The following is a 23,302-nucleotide window of genomic DNA, read 5'->3' on the forward strand; positions in this document are numbered from 1 at the left end:
CATTCCTTTTTGTTTTGTGCGTATTCCAGTCTTCATTATACCGCCGAGCGACACTAAATGTAAGGAACTACATTTTCCAAGCAATATTTAAACTTATTTTGAATTTTGAATAAAAAAAAATGATGAAATGATTTATCTACATGTAAAATAAAGTAAACCAAAACAGCTACTGAACTTTATCAATACACTGATTAAATTTGATTTCCTGGCATCCTTTAATCATATAGCAGTTTGTTTGTGTGCTGGAAGACACGTAATCAACACCTCAGCTCTGACTGAATTGGACGACACATCAGCTCTGACTGAATTGGGTAACACAACAGCTCTCACTGAATTGGGTGACACCTCAGCTATCACTTAATTGGACGACACATCAGCTCTCACTGAATACGACGACACCTCATCTCTTACTGAATACGATGACACATCAGCTTTCACTGGAAATGACGACACCTCAGCTCTCACTGAAAACGACAACACATCAGCTCTGACTGAATACGACATCACCTCAGCTCTCACTGAAATGGACACTTTGATTCAGATCATTTAATACTACTTAGGCACTATGTTTTCTCCTGATTTAACTGTTCTTGTCATCCTCTGTCTAGCATCGACTTTTTCCTCCCGCACCAGCCATCAGATCTGGCAGTCTTCTGTGTTCCATAAGTTCCCAACAACTGCGTAGACTAAACCATGATACATTGCAGCTAAATTTGGCAATATTTGACATATATAAACAATCTATAGTAGGGAAAACTGCCATTTATAATATTCCAACGATCTGCATAATGTTTGTTTATTCAAAATAAATTGTTTCCCAGGTAACACTGTTTTGTCATTAATGTTTCTAGGATGTGACTTTGTCAGCCAAGCATGTACCATCCAATTCCAAAGATATATCTGTAGATCCTTTCCGATATGTGAGGGGTACACTTGTCCCTATCGGACAAATCTCACTTGATTCCAAGGAAATATCTGTAAATCCTTTCTGATATGTAAGGGATATACCTGTCCCTATTAGACAAATCTCACTTGGAACGTCTCTACAGGATATCAAGACTGAATTCCTTGGATATGTCCATCCCCAAAGTAGATATCCGTTTCCTAGATTTGTAGGTGATATCTGGACCTTTTTTTGTTGGGAGATATCCATTTCCTAGTTACCAAGGGTTTTGTTTTTGTTCAACAAATACATCCCCTGCTTAGCACCACAAAGACACACAATCACCTGGTACTGAATGACCAGGACTGACAACACCAGGGATGTCAGCTGATGTAATTAGGTACAGGCGAAATGTGCTCCTTCCTATTACTCGGCATTCCACTGTAAGCAGAGTGCCGTGTTATAATAAATATTATTCGTAAATAAATATCTAAGACGTGTTTCATATAAGACGTTCCTCTGGGGGTGGCTTCATTACGTTTCCAAGTTCTACTCTTGACCCTGTGACCTCTTGACGACTTGGACTGTAGTGACCCCTAGTAGCACGCTTACTTCGTGCAAGTACCAAAAATATGATGACACCTGAAATTCAGAAAAAAACCCACTTAAAGTTAAGATTAATCTTCACCATATCACATTAAGTACGCCTTGATCAACTCTTTAAACATTATCGTGTTCTATATTCAAACTAAAATAAAAATATGTTTTGTTACATTTTTGTTGCTTTAAATTAAATTTCAAATACATAATACCCGTTTTCAATGTCAGAAGTCAAGGTTATACAGGAAGTGCTGAAACCGAGTGTTTCAAGGGAGACAATCCACACTTACCGATAACAATGAGCAGTAACACTGCGGCCACTGTCGGTCCAATGATAATAGCTAGATTGTCATCAGGATCAATTTTCTGGTATTCTGGATTCTGCAGCAAAAACATATATCACTTAAATGAAAACAAAAACAAATGAATATCAATGTCAAAAAAGAGCGTAAATGACATTTGCTTGAATTTCTCAGTGAGAAATCTTGGATACTTTTCTGAAATATGGCATATCATGATTTCATTCCAGGATACAGCAAAACAAAACAGGTCTAACCTAGACCATGGAAACAAAGTCTAATATCTCATCTTGGGGTTTGATTTTGTGTTTTCTTTGAGGATCAATTGAAAGCATGAAAAACAGATACATATTTAAAAAAAAAAAAGCAAATTTAAACAAGAAAACTGATTTGGCCTTTTCATAACTTCTATTTTGTGTCATGCTTTTAGGAAAAAAGTGAAAATCCAAACTATTAACACAAACATTTATTCTTTATTGTTTTTCAATGGGCTCTGCTTTCCTTTCTCCAAAGGAATACTGATTTTGTTCTTCAGCCGATCTCAGAACTTCTACTGTATATTTATTTGAACTTTTTACGATTGATAATTTTTCAAAAATATTTGAATGGAAGATTTGTAATTACCCTTTGTGCACATAGTTTTCCCATGTATTCACTGGTACATTCACACTGGAAGTTACCAGGCAAGTTTGTACAGGAACCCCCATTGGTACAAGGACTGCTCACACACTCGTTTACGTCCTCCATACAGGTTACGTTTGTGTAGCCTACAAACAGCATTGGAATAAAAAAAATGTGCATGTAAATCAATGATTGCCGAAGCTAACTCAAGTTTCGAACATTGCTATAATTATGTCGGCGGCAATTCCAAGTGGTAAATTTCTATTGACAATAATGAAATGCAGTATGTATTTCTCTGAAAAGATGTGTGAAGATAATTAAATTAGGAATTTGAATTCAAACCAATTCCTCCTCAAGAATACCTTGATATGTGAGAGAAAAACTGGTGTGTTTACCTTCTGTACAAGTACACTGGAATCCGTTGACAAGGTCAGAACAGGTGCCTCCATTTTGACAAGGACCAGGCGCACATTCGTCTATGTTATTTTCACAGTTACTACCGTTGTAGCCATCCTGACATGTACAATTGTAAGTTCCATTAGAGTTGTAACACGTTGCTCCGTTCTGACATGGTTCTAATTCACACTCGTTGATGTCAGTATTGCATCTTGTGCCGTTCCATCCTGTGAATTCAATATTGTATTGGTTCAGTTTCTGGTGAATCTCAAAACTTTGTTGAGTTAAGGAGGGATACATGTCCTCACTGTTTTTTTTATGGTAAGAACCACTCACATCATATCAGTGATGTAAGTTTTATTTGTTTCCATGGTAATTATAAATAACCAATAATAATGTACAGTAAAATCTCAAAAAATTGACATCTACAACCTGTATGACTTAAAATAAAACAGAAAATTTAGCTTCAATATAATTTCCTTCCAAAATTCACAAATTTATAATGATGATCACGCTAAGTGAGTCAAACAAGAATATCTTATTTATTTGTAACAGGATGAATTTGCATTAAATTTTATTCAAGAAAATTTACTTTAAACTGACAGACACTCGGAGTCCATGTTCTATGATACCAAACTCACAATAAGTAATTATGACAGCGTGTACAAGATATTGAATTGGTCTAAAAACTTTAGATAAATCTGATAGAAAAAGTAACACTCTTAGTCTTTTTCCCAATTTTTTCCCTTCTTTTAAACAAAAACTGACCTGGTTTACATTCACAAGTAAATGAAGTCTCGGGGCCAGTGACATTTTGGTGACATGCAATGATGTTGTCCTGGTTACACGGATTTCTTAGACAGGGGCCTTCCTTCTGGCATCGGTTTCCTGTAAAATACAAAAATTTAGTACTATACAATAGAACCAAACCCAGACTACCACAGTTTGATCATGAAGGACACTGGTCATCACATTCATCAAATGACCAGCGTTTGGAGACTCGGTACCAATTATCTGATTAGACTCATCCAAAGGTTTAAGAGCCCTGCCCTGTCAGGTCATCAAGTCATATTGTGATAATAAAAGTTGAAGAACAAAGTAAACGCTGGGGATAACTTTACAATGTGTAGCCCAGCAATAAAACTTGTACCTATTCAGCCTAGTTATAAACACAGGTACGTAAAATAAAGACATGCTAATCTGTATGGCATGGAACACAACTTTCTACAGGTAAAATCATATCTCTCAACAAACACTGGTACATTTTATACAATGCGTGGACAAGTTTCAAGTCAACAGGAAGATGATTTAGGATCAATAGGGGTAAAGACACTGAAGACTTACAGAACTGCTATCAGTAACACTCACAGCCATACATGTCGTGCACTTAGTGCACAGTTAGACCTGAGACACACCTGACCGAACACATGACAGATGGAGCATATCTACACATCTAAGACCACAGCAAAAATCTACACTTTTCTGGGATATGTTACACCAGGATGTATACAAGTTTAGTCGGTGAATAACCAAGTATTTTATAGAGTCTGGCCTTATAAATATTTTGTAACACATACTTAGTCAGATAACTGATGGTCCTGTCCCTATATACCCCTCAAGTCACATGTAGGATTTTCTTGTTGCAGGCAATCTTAGTACACATTTATACAGCTGAACTTGCTTGTAAGAGGTTTACTAGCTTCAAAATGTACTCGAATTTATTGTGCACGAAATTAAATTTACTGTAAATTATTCAGACTTTGTTTAACTGATGTTAAGGAACTGACAAAACCATTGGGCCACTGATAAGTTTGATGACTATATTACAGTACAAAGTCTCAGTGTAACATCGTATAAACCAAGTGACTTTGGACGATCAGGCATCAACTGTTTGTTTACTTCTATTGTTTATCCATCTGAATGTTATGTATCATACTTAATCACCACTCCATATTAAAATCATACTTAATCACCACTGCATATTACATGTAATATCATACTGAATCACCATTCCATATTACTTGTAATATCATACTGAATCACCACTGCATATTACATGTAATATCATACTGAATCACCACTCCATATTACATGTAATATCATACTGAATCACCACTCCATATTACATGTAATATCATACTGAATCACCACTCCATATTACATGTAATATCATACTAAATCACCACTCCATATTAAGAGAGAAACTCACTGTACCATATTTTACTGTTTAAATGGTACAGAAACATTCCATCACTTGGCACAGCTGTCTTCATTTTGCCATGTACATGTCAAGGTAAGCTCTTGTAATTTTTAAACACGTCTTTTGTATTTCAAAGTTTCTGGAGACTCCCCAAGATAATTTTGAATAGCAGCTAATAAAAAAACCTTAATATTACAGAGTTTTAAATTACACAATATGTGAACTTAGCAGACTTCAACTTGTATCTGATATCTTTGTCCTTGCTACAGTATATTCAATAAGGTTACTTAATGTTTACTTCAAAATCAATTAGAGCAATTTATGTTTAATTAATAAATGAAAAATATCAATGTGACATTAATTGAAATCTTAAGAAATCTTTTAGAAATTAATTTTCAAAACTGACCCACTCTATGATTATTGAGGGGACTCTCAGGTTTGATGTGTGAAATTTTGTTTCACTTTGTATCAAGCTTGTCACTACCTAGTGAGCAAGCCAGCAGTTATCATTATACCCCTAGGGTGAAATCTGCTTGTTACAGGCACAGTCATCCTAACCTCAGGCAATACGACTTATCTGCAGTCAGTCTTCCTAACAGGACAGGTAAGTTACCTGACAACAAGTTCCTTAAGACTGGTTAGCTTTACTGGTAATAAATTCTTTGTAGAACTAAAATTTTAATCTGAATAGTGTAGGAGTACAAAGGAGTTATCTCCCTTCAATGTGGGAGTATCTGTTAGCGAAGAAACATTTTGAAATTCTTTTTTTTAAAAGAAATATCAGAAACTCTCATTACTTGAACCATTTCTGGTCCATCATACTCCTGTACATTTTTAACATGAATTTTTTTTCTCTCAAACTGTTGTGTAATTTGATAAAAGTTCATTACCTACAAAATTTAAATTTTTTTGCTTCTGGTTCACCAGCCTTGTGACTGATACAGGAGATTCTCAGGAAACATTTCTCAGTGGTGCAGTCCCTTTTTAATGCTCTTATTTTAAGTGTTGGGTCCAAATGACTTACCATAATAGTACTGGGCACAGTCACATCTCCATACATCAGTCGCTACACAAGTTCCTCCATTCTCACATGTGACCAGGCTACAGTCTGGGGTGCTGCAGTTTTTATCTTCGTAACCATAGGCACAAGAACAGTTATAGTCGCCGACGGTGTTGGTACAGTTGGAGTTGTGCTGACAGGGATCCATTCCCACCTGGCACTCGTCCACATCCTCGGAACAGTACGTCCCTGTAATACATTCATAGTTAATGTTTAAGGATAGACGATGACACAGTCTACAAGGATACAGTATTTAAGTGAAGGACAGAACTGTATTTTACGATGATAAACCTACTTATGGATGTATATAGATTAATATTACTGAACACACATCAAATTCACAGCAAGGCTGCCTGTATCTGATACTTCATTTCACAATTTTACAATGAATTGTCCCTAAAATGCTTGCAGTAAACATGATTTAGATGGGCAGGTTACTATAGCAGAACATATCAAAATATAAATATTTTCCTATACAGACTATAGTTAAGTTCACCCCTCCTCTGGGGTCTTCTAGACAAAGGACAGTTTTTGTAAAATGCCTTTTGGAATTTTTAAAAATATGAAATGATTTCAATACCAATATGTGTATTTCTGGGCGCTAGGAAAGTTTTTTTGTGATTTTTTAAAGTTGATTATTCAAGGAGGCAATCTGGATATGCCCCAGCAGGCCAGTACTAATCAGGGATGAGTGGGTCATGGACTCTCACACATCCATGATCAAGTATTAAACAACACATGGACAACTCCACTACAGTACACTAATTTTGTGTACTTTTTTCTATAATCTATTCACCATCTCGTCACACCATTTTCTACCTTAATGTTCAGAGGATAAGAGTACAGCCAAAAAAGTTGGCTGATTCCTTACCATCTAGTACACTACATATGTAAGTGCTAGTACACTTCACACTGGTCATTTGCCTGAAGAAGGTGACCGTGTATTCATCGAAATGTCACACTTTAATCATCTACCGGTTGTGTTATAAAGATTTCTATTCTATCTGTATATGTTGGTTGACTTGATGATGGTTACTTTGGCAGAAGTTAAACAGGACAAAATCATAAATATCCAGTTAGGTAGGAAACTTATTAAAGGAATTAAAGAAGATTTGTTACCTTGGTAACCGGTTCCATGACATTTACAGGTAAAGCCACCATTATGGTTTTTACACTGGGCATTGTTCTGGCAGGGCTGTGTTAGGATACACTCATTTATATCTGTAGTACAGTTCACACCCGTCCATGCTGAAACAAAAAGGTACCAGTTAGTACTGAGCCAAATAGAAAGGGTAGCAGTGAGACTACCATTCAAACAAGATCTGTCGGTCATTGGTATATTCTTAATCAAAGGTAACAGTTAGAGAGGTCAAAGGTAACGGCTAAAGAGATCACAGGTGACAGCTAGAGGTCAAAGGTGACAGCTAGAGAGGTCAAAGGTTACAGGTAGTGATAACAGGATCAGATCCATTTCCTCTCATTTAGAATTAGATAGAGTAGAGCAATATAATGAATTAAATTGCATCATACAGCTGTTTCGATCGTCTAGGATTAGTAACTGATGATAAAAACCTAATTTAAAACCAAAGAAGTTGAAAAAAAAATAAAAAAGATGTATTAAATCTCTAGCACAAATCAACAGACCTATTTTTGTAATTTCAGAGTGGACCCCATCAAGGGTTATCATGAGGATTTTTGAAATTGGAGCCAATTTGACCCCTTTAAACACTGCCCATCAGCCCATGAGGGTCAGTTAGAGTCAATATATGAATATAATTAAACTGCCATCCTGTACAAAAAATTCTAATCAAGTTTGAAAAAAATGAAAAAATTATGCCAAGAAATGTAATTCTCCTACACATTTGTATAAACTATTGAAAAATTAGCCCCTTCTCTAGGGGGAAATACGAGACCCTAGGGTCATCAAATTTATAATTTTGATTAAGCACAAGACATGACCTTTCCATATGAGAAGAGAACTTTGATTCTACCATATCTGGGTATTGAAAAGAAACCAATCAACTTTTCTTAATGAGATTTCTAGTATAATCAAACACGAAGGTGTAGGCGACACAGTTATCTCCCTTGTACCATCACATACACCATATGTAATATAAAGTAATTGTAGAAAACTTACCATCAGTACAGTTACAGGCATAGTCATTGACAAGGTCGATGCAGGTCCCTCCATTTTGACACTGTCCGTTACAATCCTGTATGTCGGTCTCACACTGATCTCCGGTGTACCCTATAAATTTAACAATAAACCTTAAAAACACTTTGTACACTGACCCCCAACATGTACCCTACAATGTTAACAATCAACCATACACCCCCCTGTCAGGGCCTTCTCCCATGTACCCTACAATGTTAACAATTAACCATACACCCTCCTGTCAGGGCCTTTCCCCATGTACCCTACAATGTTAACAATTAACCATACACCCTCCTGTCAGGGCCTTTCCCCATGTACCCTACAATGTTAACAATTCACCATACACCCTCCTGTCAGGGCCTTTCCCCATGTACCCTACAATGTTAACAATTCACCATACACCCTCCTGTCAGGGAATTTCCCCATGTACCCTACAATGTTAACAATTAACCATACACCTTTCTGTCAGGACCTTTCCCCATGTACCCTACAATGTTCACAATTAACCATACACCCTCCTGTCAGGGCCTTTCCCCATGTACCCTACAATGTAAACAATTAACCATACACCCACCTGTCAGGGCCTTTCCCCATGTATCCTACATTGTCAACAATTAACCATAAACCATCTTGTCTCATGTATCCTATATTACATCAGCAATCGATGAGGATTGATCTGGGATTTTCCACGAAAGAGAAACAACTTAAGAGAGTTTTCAGATTCAAATATTTTCATTATCAATATCAGTAAAGTTTACACACGACAGCACTTACCTGGTAGACAGGTGCATGTGTAACGCCCAGCTGATGTGTCTGAGGTACAGGTACCATTGTTCTGACAGACCGGGACAGCACAGTAGTCGATTTCTGTCTCACACAATTCTCCCTCAAAGCCCGTCTCACAGGAGCAGTTGAAGCTAACTCGGGATTGCTTCAAAACACATAACAATAGTTTCATCAAAATTTTGACAACAATAAAAATGTCAATATTCAGTCATATTAGTACAAATGTACTGACCATAATATTGATATCTATTGAAAATATTAAGTTGCACAGCAATGTTTCCTTCTTCAAACTGTACAGAGCATGTATTGTTTATATAGTGTAAGACTTTAGATTCTGAAAAGACTAAATATTACCCCTAAATTGTCAGTCACATTATCAGACACTTGATAGACATACAGATTGTCTGTGTAAGACTTACCCCTAAATTGTCAGTCACATTATTAGACACTTGATAGACACACAGATTGTCTGTGTAAGACTTACCCCTAAATTGTCAGTCACATTATTAGACACTTGATAGACACACAGATTGTCTGTGTAAGACTTACCCCTAAATTGTCAGTCACATTATCAGACACTTGATAGACATACAGATTGTCTGTGTAAGACTTACCCCTAAATTGTCAGTCACATTATTAGACACTTGATAGACACACAGATTGTCTGTGTAAGACTTACCCCTAAATTGTCAGTCACATTATTAGACACTTGATAGACACACAGATTGTCTGTGTAAGACTTACCCCTAAATTGTCAGTCACATTGATAGACACACAGATTGTCTATGTGTTGTGTAAGACTTACCCCGAAAGCATCTGTCACATTGATGGTAGCACAGCTGGCATTGTTCTGACATTGACTACTGGATGTGTTACAGCCTTGATATTTCTGTTCAAGTAAAAATGGAAATAAATATGTAATATATGGCTGAACACCCCGGAGCAGTGGTAAAATCGACAAATTTTATAATGATAGCACAGATCTCATTTCCAATCAGTGTAGAAAGGCATGGGGACATCTGTTCCACTATCTATATGCTTTCCAGGTAATCTGGTTTCTACGTTGTAATAGGTAACATGGTTATGCTGGTCTTCAACAAACCTGTTGTTTAGGATAGAATTAGGGCAGTGATCAACTGTATGAAAGCATGTTCTAACAAAATCGCAGAATAAGCCTCTTGCTAAGTGAATCTTATTGGCGTTACCACCGCACCACACAACCAGCGATCTCAAGCATACAGTTAGAAGCGATGGATTTGTAACAGTTTATGATATATCAAAAACCAAACACAGTAAAAAACTTCAAAGACACAAGAAAAAAACAAGGAAACAAGATTATCAGTAGAACTAATGAGTGTCCCCCTCATTCTGAAACCCCTCACCCCAAACTAATAAGTGCCCCCTCATTCTGAAACCCCCAACCCAAAAAAATAAAAATTAATAATGCCCCCCTCATTCTGAAACCCCCCACCCCAAAAAAATAAAAATTAATAGTGCCCCCTTCATTCTGAAACCCCTCACCCGAAAAAATAAAAATTAATAATGCCCCCCTCATTCTGAAACCCCCCCACCCCAAAAAATAAAAAATTAATAGTGCCCCCTTCATTCTGAAACCCCTCACCCGAAAAAATAAAAATTAATAATTTATTTTTCAAGAAATATCTGTAAATTTTACATTTGGTCTTTGTAACGGAACATATCTGTAAAAATATGTTAAATTGGAGAGTTTGGAAGATAAATCAATAAAGTTTCAACATGTTACATATATCTTTTTATGTCTGCTTATGCTTGAGCAATGAAAGTGGAGGCATATTTCACTCAATCTGATATCTAACACACATGTCAGATAGAATCACTGAGATAATTACAAATGTGTGTTTATAAATATTTTAGTATTTTTAATTGTGTGAGAAATAATGAAGAGTTAAAAAATTATTTGCTTCGAAAATGTTTTCAGAAAAGGTACTTTTGATCTTTTCTTCATTGTGGGCAAAGCTATGCTCCTGACAAGAAAAGAATAGAGGGAAAGACAGATGGAGTCAGCGACAACTATATGCTGCCATAAAAAATATTCGGTTAGCATAAATAACGATGGAATTTAAATGGTTTTTAACTCTGATCTGCCTGCTCACACCAACGCTAACGAAACTAATAAATTTGAGAGTACTATTTCCTATTTTCATCATGATTCAAATTGTCAATTTCAATAATTCAGATCTACATGATAAGGTGTATTTTGTTTCTCCTGTATTCTATGTTAACGCCCTTGGTATGTAATGAATATGTGTAAAGTACACTATTGGTAGCACAATGTTATCAAAGGACTTGTAAAACATAATGGCGGCACCACAGGCATAATAGGTTTAAAAGTCAACAGCCTTAGGGAGAATTGTTTCTTTTCATTTTTCATAAATATTTACGACTGCACAATGTACACGGATGTAGGGACATTCTGACACTGGGAAAATCTGCTTTAAACAGTGTGATGTAACCTTATCAACAGTGGTGTTTACCTGTCAGAAATTTATTACCAACACTTAATGTTTTTATTACAGTGTTATCAATAAATTCATTGCCATATAAAAGATTAAAATTAAAACTTTATAAATACACATAAGTAGTTAACTTTGCCAGCTAAAGCATGATAAACAGACATGTAAATAAAAAAATATAAATTAAGAAATCTGAATCATGGTGGCATAAAGACACTACGCATGAACACACCTGCATTCAATACTGACAGCAAGACATCTACATCACATATTGACATGAAGACACCTACATCACATATTGACATGAAGACGCCTACATCACATATTGACATGAAGACACCTACATCACATATTGACATTGAAGACACCTACATCACACACTGACATAAGACACCTACATCACATATTGACATGAAGACACCTACATCATATATTGACATGAAGACACCTACATCACCTATTGACATGAAGACACCTACATCACCTATTGACATGAAGACACCTACATCACATATTGACATGAAGACACCTACATCACACACTGACATGAAGACATCTACATCACATATTGACATGAAGACGCCTACATCACATATTGACATGAAGACACCAACATCACACATTGACATGAAGATGCCTACATCACATATTGACATGAAGACACCTACATCACATATTGACATGAAGACACCTACATCACACACTGACATGAAGACACCTACATTACATATTGACATGAAGACACCTACATCACATATTGACATGAAGACACCTACATCACATATTGACATGACACCTACATCACATATTGACATGAAGACACCTACATCAAATATTGACATGAAGACACCTACATCACACACTGACATGAAGACACCTACATCACATATTGACATGAAGACACCTACATCACATATTGACATGAAGACACCTACATTACATATTGACCTGAAGACACCTACATCACATATTGACATGAACACACTACATTACATATTGACATGAAGACACCTACATCTTATATTGACATGAAGACACCTACATCACACACTGACATGAAGACACCTACATCACACATTGACATGAAGACACCTACATCACACAGAGACAAGAAGACACCTACATCACATAATGACATGAAGACACCTACATCACACACTGACATGAAGACACCTACATCACATATTGACATGAAGACACCTACATCACATATTGACATGAAGACACCTACATCACACACTGACATGAAGACACCTACATCACATATTGACATGAAGACACCTACATCACATATTGACATGAACACACCTACATCACATATTGACATGAACACACTACATTACATATTGACATGAAGACACCTACATCTTATATTGACATGAAGACACCTACATCACACACTGACATGAAGACACCTACATCACACATTGACATGAAGACACCTACATCACATATTGACATGAAGACACCTACATCACACACTGACATGAAGACACCTACATCACATATTGACATGAAGACACCTACATCACATATTGACATGAAGACACCTACATCCCACATTGACATGAAGACACCTACATTACATCTTGACATGAAGACACCTACATCAAATATTGACATGAAGACACCTACATCACATATTGACATGAAGACACCTACATCACATACTAACATATTCTCAATTACATTCTGACATAAAGACACAATATGAAGACACATACATTTGGAGGTACCTGTTAAACTTACCTGTGTACTACAATCCTTCCCTGTATACTGGTCAGTACAGTTACACTCGTAATCCCCGGTGCCATTTCCGCAAGAGCCATTGTTCTGACACGGAGAATCCTGACAGTAGTTGATGGCCGCTTCACACCTGGAGGGAGGGGCAAACATTATGACCAAGCCCATCAGTACTACCCATGTCCCAACAAAGGTCAAGGTCATATCAGACATGCTGTTATAAGACACCTGTATACTCAGAGTGGTACACTACTATATTAGAGCACACTTTTAAAAGCAGACCTCTGTGTTCGTCAAGGTCGTCTTTAAGTCAACGACGTTGTGAAAGTTTTACAGCCATTATAGAGTACCTTAACAGTAAGACACAAATGGCTGCATGTACAATACGCTAATATATTCTATGTGTGATTCATATGTAAAGATGCCGTATTACACAGAGATGTCAAACCTATTGACGTCAGTGTTTAAATTTAGGGAATGCAAACAAGGTGTACTTTCACCAATACACCATACAGATATACACAAACATCCAGTATGACAGGAGGCTGAATGTATCACACACACACAGCTGTCAAATAATCCTTTTAGTGATGCTACCTCAGATATCAGGTACTGAATCTATAACATGTTTAAACACACCAGGCACAGCTTTCAAATAAATCATTTGAAAATTTCGGGGTAAACAATTTTTTTTTTTAAATATCCAAGTCGTATCCAACAAATCACTGTGGAGACTGATGAGGTAAATTTTGTACTGTCACCATATAAATAACATATGTTCAATCCTCTTTTCAGCTTGTTATTGATCCAGAAATATGACTGTACTTTCTCTGTTAGAGGTGTGACCAATATCACCTGGGTCTAATACTAAAATGTAACAACTTCTCTGTATTACATACCGGAATTACGTAATCCACAATAAGGAAAGCTGTAATACACACACAGGTAAGTAGCTTTTTCCCATCACAATATCTTATAACAAGCGATTATACTTCTGGTTTGCTACTTTGCAAAGAAAACCAGTTAGGTGTTGTCACTCTGGCCCCTTCAACCGGTAGTTGTTGAGGAACAATGTTGACACCTGTCGTACTTGTCATAAGTTAGGACAACTTTTGGGATCGACACACAATAGGCCCCGCCCCTCCAGTACTCAACAATCACCAAGGAAGCTATTGCACATTCAAAGGTCATCACCTAACGAGGATATCACCTCAAAAACAGATTGTTCACATTGTTAAGATGACTGACCTCCAAGCTAACCAATGACTGATTTACAGACAAAGTTCTTAAGGCCCAGTTCAGATCTTAAGTCCAAGTTCGTCCCAGATAAAAGATCTCACCTGCCACAGTTTTCAATTGTAATCTCCAGGTAAAATATCAGGTGTGAGCTAGTCAGACAATAGAGTTAGTAGAAGCTTTAATCTGTCTCCTGACTGGCCAGTGTTTATATACTCATAGCTTAAATACATATCTACTCAAACATGCAGTAATCAACAGGTGTAAAAATAACAGGTAGGTTTCCTATTTGTCACTAATATCCCTGGCACTAACAGTTCACAGTGACCGGTAAAGACAACCACAACAGAATCTTCAATAGATTTTTACACAGGAAATTATACCACAGGCAGTAGATCCTTCTCTGGTCATAAATATCTGTACCTAATTTCAACATAATCTTGTCTCCAACACAAGTTTACTGACAGGAGAAGTTCCTTCCGTGTTTGAATATGAAAGCACCACTCACAGTGTTTGGCATTTTTCTCCTCACCAGAGGGGCAGCCATGCTGATCTTGAGCGTGGATTCAGGCCACCGGTGGTCGATGTCTGGGTGTAGTTTTTACCTATTTTTACTGGGTAATATTGAGGTAAACACTGGCTCAACACACATGATCAATGACAGTTACAGGTGTATAGAGACAGGTAAAAATACCACAGGTAAGTGAACTGCTCAGATATATGATCAGGTAGTTTGGAATGTGCCTTTACACTTGTTCTGAACTAAGCCACATGTTTTCTGTGACCTTGTAATTAAAAGGTATAAAATAGCTAACAAATGCTATTGCTGATTAAATGCTAAAGTACAGTAATCTTTTAGCACTGCTGTCTCTAAAGCCTGTAACTACTACATATACACTAAATGTGTAAATAAAGCACAGACATTTTTAGCTTATCTCTGAATTCCTTCGGTAACAGGCAACTATTTGTACAATAAAGTGATAAATAAAGGGCCGATTTGTCTCCTTGGTAATCCAAACACCCACTGTATCACTCCATAAAGCAAAGCTCATCACACACGAGCCGTAGCAGGAAATCCCAAAAAGTTTACTCAATTTTGTATTACTACCTGTATCACAACTTATCACACATCACGAGGAGATCCCAAAAAGTATAAGTAATAACAAGCATGTGATTCAGCTTCCATCACACCATCCACTTCACTATCTAGATTCCCAGGCCATCACATATCAAATACAGGTAAAAATATCACAACAAAGTCATGTCAACAGCAGTACTGTCCAGCTTAACAGGAAGTGGTGGTCAGTTGAAGCAACCTGCCATACAGACAATGATAGTCATCAGATGATAAAAACCTTTAGTGTGTGAGATAACTTCCAGGTACATTTGCCTAGGGCTTAAACACAGGTAACTACTCACAACTTAGAAAAAAAACCTGTGTGCTGACTGACCTTCTGTATGTGATGTAAATTAATGTAGAGAAAGTCATATAAAGTTGGACATTTTGTCTGGACTCGGCAGGGATGGAATTAGACATCTTCATGGGGACAGCAGGAGTATATGACCTCAAGAACAAATTCGGAGGGGCCTGTACAAAGGTTAAGCTGTCTAGTACTCTAGATCTCAAAGCAAACATTTTGCAGATGATAAAATATTGAAATAAAATTAAAATGATGGAAATTCAGAGATAGCTTGATAATAATTTAATGAAATATCTGATATGTTTTAGTGTAATTATTATCAGTGATAAATAATTTGTGATACAATCATAATTGAAATAAAATATTTTCAATGATAAATGTCAAATGTTTAAAATTTAACTGTTGGCTCTGAGATATATATATATATATATAAGGTTCTCTTGTTGTATATAAGCACATAGACAAGCCCCTGAAGGCTGATATTTAATGATAAAGTTTAAACCTCCGGCACTGACCAATGGACAAACAGTAATCCTAGAGAACATCTCTCTATCTTATTTCTAGTGGACAAACAATAATCCCTTGGCCCATCTCTCTATCTAATAAATGGACAAACAATGTCCCCGGGAACATCTCTCTATCTAATAAATGGACAAACAATATCCCCAGGCCCATCTCTCTATCTAACCAGTTGACAAATACAAATTCTAGGGGCTATCTTTCTCTTTAAGCAGTGGACAGACAATAAACTTGCAGACAATCTCTCTATCTTGCTAGTAGACAAACAGTACAAACCTAAGACCTACCTCTGTATACAAATCTATCTCCCGGTCAACCCAGACATGTAGGTTGATTATGGAGACTACAGTGTGTTACATACATCTCCATATGTCTAATGTATCAGTAGGAAACATTTTTATCATAATGTACTCCTAACTCACGTTAGATCAAACATTAATATGATATCACTCTAAGATGCCATAACAATATTTTAATTGCCATAAGGGTTTTTCCCAAATATGGAAATACCTCACAGGACCCCAATGGAACTGCCTTTCCATTTCTACACCTTCAACATCAAAGATTTAGATTTTTTTTCTCAAATATAACAAATTTTCTGGGACACTTTTGGAAAAAAAAACCCAAAACAAATGACCAAAAAAACAAAAAAAAACATAAATGGGTCAGAATGAAACAAGGTTTGAGAAGACAATTACGGTCATCTTTCTAACGTCTAGTAAGAATGAAATTGTTCAGTATCCTGAAGCTACATTTACATCTGTGTGTGATTCCAAATCACAACTCGGAACCCCTCTAATAGTGACCTACCTATACATACAGGCTCTTACATGAGTTCCATATAACAGGAGTTCTCTGAAACAAGTCTAAGACTACTTTCTTAGTTAGCCTCTAGCAACTTAAATAAAACAAAATATAAGTTTTGTAAATCACACATGGATAGGAAACAATGTTGTTAAAAATTCTTTTCATGACATGGCATGTTATTTTTGTACGCTACACAGGGGGACAAGATTTTGCATGTCACATTCGGAGTCATTTTGGTGCTACGTCATAATGTAATATATGAGTTTGTTTCATTATCATAAAAATATCTACATAGGTATATTTAATGGATGACAAGTGATAATGTGTATTGAGGAGACTTATATAGTGACATATTTTACAGTAATCAACATTTAACCAGTAATAAGTTGTCGACTGAAGCTGATTTCCAAATTCTGTTACATTAGGACTACTTTTTCACTATATTAAAAAATTAACACAGATTGTCTGAGTTAGCATCAAAAGCAAGACTGACATCAAATACAATACTCAATATGTTCCTAAAAATGTGTTTATCGTATTTTACAATACCTAAAAAACTTTCATAAAAGCTGAACAGGTAGTTAGGGAGACATCTTGAATTGCTGTTCTTTATATTAAGGCCGTAACAAGAAATCAGGTATAATTTACAGACAAAATCAATACATGTCTGTTTTTTTAATTATACAACATGCAGATCTTGTTGTTATGCATCCATCAACATACTGAAGTTCCTCAGAATAAGGTAGGATAACATGTTCCTGTAGCCGTCATCAATATACAGCAAAATCAATGATTAGAGTGGAACAGAACCTGACATCTGGGTATTGGTTACACCTTCACTTTAACACTGTATGAAAACGATGTCATATATACCCGATAATGATTTTGTACTTTATTGATATCCGGTATTAGTGTTAAGAATCTTTCTGTTATTAGAAGAAATAAAATCTTCCTTTTTTCTTTCTTGCTCAGTTTAAGTGTTATGTCAAGTGTTCTGAGCTACTGTCAATCCATGTCACCTAGTCACAGTACAATAGCCCAGTGGGGACACAGATTGTCATAAAGTCACTGTACAATAGCCCAGTGGGGACACAGATTGTCATATAGTCACTGTACAATAGCCCAGTGGGGACTCACCTTGTCTTAAAGTCACTATACAACAGCCCAGTAGGGACAAAGATTGTCATAAAGTCACTGTACTGTACAATAGTCATAAAGTCACTGTACAACAGCCCAGTGGGGACAAAGATTGTCATAAAGTCACTATACAATAGCCCAGTGGGGACACAGATAGTCATAAAGTCACTGTACAATAGCCCAGTGGGGACTCATATTGTCATAAAGTCACTGTACAACAGCCCAGTGGGGACTCATATTGTCATAAAGTCACTGTACAACAGCCCAGTGGGGACACAGATTGTCATAAAGTCACTGTACAACAGCCCAGTTGGGACATGGGTTGTCACAAAAGCATTTCTATAAATACAGATAATAAATAACTTTATCATTACAGATTATCAGAACTGGGAACAAATCCAGTACTTTAATTTACTTTTGATTTGTATGTTTAGTTTAATTGTGTAGAGTACATACCTGGTGCCAGTGTAGCCTGGGTAGCAGTCACAGAAATAGTTGTCTACTAGGTCCACACACACTGCATGGTTGGAGTTACAGCTTTGGGGATTACAATCTGGTTTGTTGGTCTCGCACCATCGACCTTCGTAGCCACTAAGACAGGAGCACTGGTAGTCATGGTAACCAGCTAAACATTGGGCACTGTTTTGACATTTTTGGTATAAACATGTATCTCCTTCCACACAACCAACAGGAATCGATGACATAGACATCACTTCAAAATATTCTACTGTTGAGAAATTAGTGAATGATGACTGTTCAAAGAAAGGAAGGAGAATACCCCCTAGTCGTATTTCCTTAACACAGCCACGGTAGAACTGGGTAATTCCGGAGCCAAAGGCTTGACCGAACTTAATGGGCTGACTTTCCGTGCTTGTAATCAGGTCTGACAAGGAGCGTAACTTCTGTCGGGGAATAAGGGATATTCCAACATGGGTTACCTCCCCTGTCTCTGACTGGACAGTCAATGTGACATTGTCCAATGTGTCCATGAAGGTCACTAGGTACCACTTCTTGTCACTTACATAATAGTCAGCAGACAGCTGATCCTCACCAGAATTTCCAAACTTACATGTCACTGTAACCTTCCCACCAACAATGCTAAGATGCACATAATAGCTGTCGGATCCAACCTTCAGCAAAACACCATTTCTCACCATTGTTCTGATTTTAAGTGAGAGTTTATTGATCTGTGTGTTTGGCTGTAGCACTGCCTTGTATGTAATGGAGCTTGTACTTGGGTTGAACAGTGTTGTACTCAGACCTGTAAGAAAAGACAACATGACTATGAATTTTTCTGCACTCATTTTTTGCTGAAATATCACTCCTACAAAAAACATTTCAGATCACTATAAACAAAAGAAGACAGAAGTGGTATGTGTATTTACGGAGCTGTGAGCTTTCAAAAACTTCAAGGTCAGTTTTGCTGGAAAAAAGTTGAAAATAAGGTCAAACAAGATGTGTTTATGAAACACTATGCCCCCAGTTGCAACAAAATTCTAAAGTGGGACATTAAAAGTGTACTGTGCTCGGCACGTGCTAATTGCATGTACACTTTGTGAAACACTTATTTCTTCATTTTGGCAATGATTTGACACTTTAAGTTTAATAATTTATGGCCAATGTAAAATGTTTTCCAAATGTAGGTCAAAGGTCATGGTAAAGGTCACAGGGTCAGAAATTTTGTTACAACTGGAAACTTCTTGCCACAAGGGACATGCATACCAAATATGAAAGCCCTACCTCTTCCAGTGCAATAGTAAAGGGCAAGGTTAAAGATTACAACAAACAAACAGACAGCACAAAAACATTATACCCACAATCTTTTGATCCAGGAGCATAAAGATCCAAAGAACATCTCTTAGTCAAAATGATGTATGATCAATACCACAGACCTCTAATAGTTGCCATACAGGGGAGGGGTCAGATGTATAATTCAGTAAGGTATGTATGACTTTAAAAAGTCTTAGTAATGAACTAGTTTATTTTCTTTCAAAAAGTTTGGTATGAATTTTTTCAGTCAAATCAATGAATACTGTTATATTATAATCATCACAACATCAATGACTTTTAATTTCATTTTTATGTTGTAATTAACAAAAACAAAAACTGTAAATGATGATAATAAAATGTACACAGATGATACAATTATACTGGTCCTTACATTCAAATCCATCTGTAAGACTTTTGCAAGTTGCTCCCTGTGGACAGGAATCTTGATGACAGAAATCTAATTCTCCGCAGTCCTTTCCTCGGTAACCTCTCTCACACTTACAGCTGTTGTGGAGGAAAATAACAGCTGTATTTACTTGTAAATATGTTTTAGATCAATTATCCAAACCAGAAAATTGATGGCATGCTGCAAACCATCAAATCGCTTTTACAAAAAATGATAGAATTATTAAAATTTGCTTAAAGTATGAAATTTAACAAGATGGGGATACCACAAAACTGACCCAAAATTGTTACAAAAAAATAAACTTACCTAAAATCATTAAAGAAAACATTGGTGCAGGAAGAATTGTGGCGACACGGTATGTTTAAGCTACAAATGTCATCGGATTGCTCCCCTTGTATCAAGGTAGAGTTATCCTCTACCATGATGGAGTCGATTTTGACGATGGACGGATCACTTGGAGGGATGAACTGCAGGCTTTTCTCATTCAGCTGTGCATCCTGGAGAGTCCCCTTATAATTTGTTACATTGTTAAAATTACCAATATCACTTATAATCTCATTCACTATTGGGTCCAACGACCTCCTCACCCTGGCTGTCTCTGCGATAACGTTAGAACCTGTTCTTGGAATTTCTCCCCCAAAGTACAACTTATCTGCATTAAATTGACAAGTCTGCGTATTGATAAACACACTACCTAAGGCTGTATTATTCACAGAAATAGAGTACTGACTGTTGTGGAATTTCATACTGACAAAATGCTGATAACCGCTGTTGTACTGTGTATTATTAGCAAATAGAACTTTCTGGAAGTCGCACAACACGAATCTACTGACAAGGGCTCCACCATACATCTCTAGAGTGAGGAATGTCCGATTCGAGGCAACGCTGCCGTAAAAACCGAAAAACACTACAAAGCCATTGGCCTCCCTAGTCCTCATAAAAACAGAAAGGTCAATGTCAGAGGTCAGAGTTGACTTGAGACTATCTGGAATTCGAAAACTTGCTTTGGACTCTGTATTTTCAAATGAAAATGTTGCTGCAACATATTCTGAAAAACAAAATAAGATTTTAAAATGTCATTGCATTCAAACATACTATAATAACAACGAAAACATAAATATTCAAATTGAAATTAAAATGTGAACTGTTCCTATTACTATTAAATATTGTCATCACTTTAATAATACATAAAATGATCCAGGATTTCTGGCCAAGAGAGATAACTCCAAGAAAGCACTGTTCTTGATGATTCAGGCACAGAATCCAGGTACAATGTGTGTGCTTGGATATGTTTTTTAACTAGAAGCCCAGTAGAATGAATGTCAAACTTAGTGTATAAAAATATAAAGTTCTTCCTTGTGTTTGTTGTAATTGTTTTACTTTCATTACAGAATTTTGACAGCGCAGAAAAAAAAACTATTAAGAAAACTTTAAGACTAAACAACTCTGTCATCAGTTTAATTAGCAGTAGGTAACACTACATACCTTGATTACAGGTGAGCCCAAGGTGTGGTCGATAACAGTCACACCTGTATGAGATCCAGAGGTCAGTACAAGCTCCATTGCCATTACAAGGATCAGGGTTACACTGGTCGGTCCGAGAGCATCCTTTAGTTACAGAAATGGCTTCCCCTTCCGAAATAATCTGAATGGCCCCATTTAGAGTCACATCCTGAAGACATCCTATATAGTTTGTCTTAGAAAGGGTACTATCATTTATAAATTCAGTTTTGCCTCTCCCAAAAAAAACTTCATTTACTGCTATGTTGGGAGAATGACTGACCTCCTTAGTACATTCAGATTCTGATGAACACACACTGCTTGTCAGTGTTAGATTTAACTTTCCAGCTCTTTGCCACAGATTTACAGTGTGCCAATCAGCATTATTCAATAGGAAAGGAAATCCTACCGTCCTCATATTGGCTGATGATAGGTCGTTACCTAGGATATAGCTCATATTTATCCGCCCTTCAACCAACTCAATTGTAACAAATGTGCTAGTGGAGGGAAAACTGCCATCCCACACAAACAGCATGCCATTGGGCAGTGTAGTGGCAAACTGAAACTCGATAGTGTTTGTCGTATTGGACCTTAGAGAAGCCTTAAATCGTGAATTGTTGAAGGTTCCACTTGTGATCTTTTCACAGTAAGTACCAGTGTATCCACTAGGACATTCACACATGTAGGCCTGGTCACCTGAGGCCTCATCACGTAGAAACGGGTCACAGGTAGCACCATTCTGACAGTTATTGAGGTTACATGCTGTTAATTCAAACGTGCAGTTCTTTCCGTCATATTTTTTCCCAAAATAAAGCTCTGCACATGTGCAGTGATAGTCAGCGATTCGGTCAGTACAGGTGGCGCCATGTTGACAGGGCTGATACTCCAGACATTCATCTATATCCGTCTGGCAGTAGATGTCTTTGTAACCAGGTGCACACTGACAGCTATACTTGTTTATACCATCTAAACATGTGGCACCATTAGTGCAGTTATCCTCTACGCAGTCGTCAATGTTCACAGAGCAGTTCTCACCTGTCATAAAACAAGGAAAGACAACTCAAATTAACACAATGGTCACATCTACCATACAATTGGTATGTCAGTCCTATTTAATCATAACAGATTTCATTCTGTGTGTACTTTTTCAGGAATCTACATGTAAATCTTTTTTTTTTAATTTTTTTCAGAACTTACAGTTCATCTTGACTTATCTTCTGACTAGACAACTCACCTGAATAGTAAAGCAATCAGAGAAATATTGTAATCAT

The 23,302-nt window shown here is 36.8% G+C and overlaps 1 protein-coding gene across 1 annotated transcript in view; it reads right to left on the minus strand.

Annotated features, from left to right (window-relative positions):
* Nucleotides 1–1,349: 1,349 nt before the first annotated feature.
* Nucleotides 1,350–23,302, minus strand: part of LOC132553202 (protein crumbs-like) — an 80,174-nt gene continuing 58,221 nt past the window's right edge. Inside the window, exons 17-31 of the mRNA XM_060217430.1 lie at nt 22,017–23,066; nt 20,838–21,579; nt 20,517–20,629; nt 18,812–19,616; nt 13,242–13,368; nt 9,806–9,889; nt 8,989–9,145; nt 8,197–8,307; nt 7,179–7,307; nt 6,024–6,248; nt 3,568–3,687; nt 2,799–3,026; nt 2,407–2,549; nt 1,774–1,864; nt 1,350–1,525 (exon numbers count right to left, since the gene is read on the minus strand). Coding sequence (XP_060073413.1) covers nt 1,386–1,525; nt 1,774–1,864; nt 2,407–2,549; nt 2,799–3,026; nt 3,568–3,687; nt 6,024–6,248; nt 7,179–7,307; nt 8,197–8,307; nt 8,989–9,145; nt 9,806–9,889; nt 13,242–13,368; nt 18,812–19,616; nt 20,517–20,629; nt 20,838–21,579; nt 22,017–23,066 — 4,265 coding nt within the window. The 3' untranslated portion in view covers nt 1,350–1,385. The remainder of the gene's footprint in view (nt 1,526–1,773; nt 1,865–2,406; nt 2,550–2,798; nt 3,027–3,567; nt 3,688–6,023; nt 6,249–7,178; nt 7,308–8,196; nt 8,308–8,988; nt 9,146–9,805; nt 9,890–13,241; nt 13,369–18,811; nt 19,617–20,516; nt 20,630–20,837; nt 21,580–22,016; nt 23,067–23,302) is intronic.

This window comes from Ylistrum balloti, unplaced genomic scaffold (assembly GCF_031769215.1).
Source record: "Ylistrum balloti isolate Yb309-2 unplaced genomic scaffold, AGI_CSIRO_Ybal_v1 Utg370310, whole genome shotgun sequence".
NCBI lineage: Eukaryota > Metazoa > Mollusca > Bivalvia > Pectinida > Pectinidae > Ylistrum > Ylistrum balloti.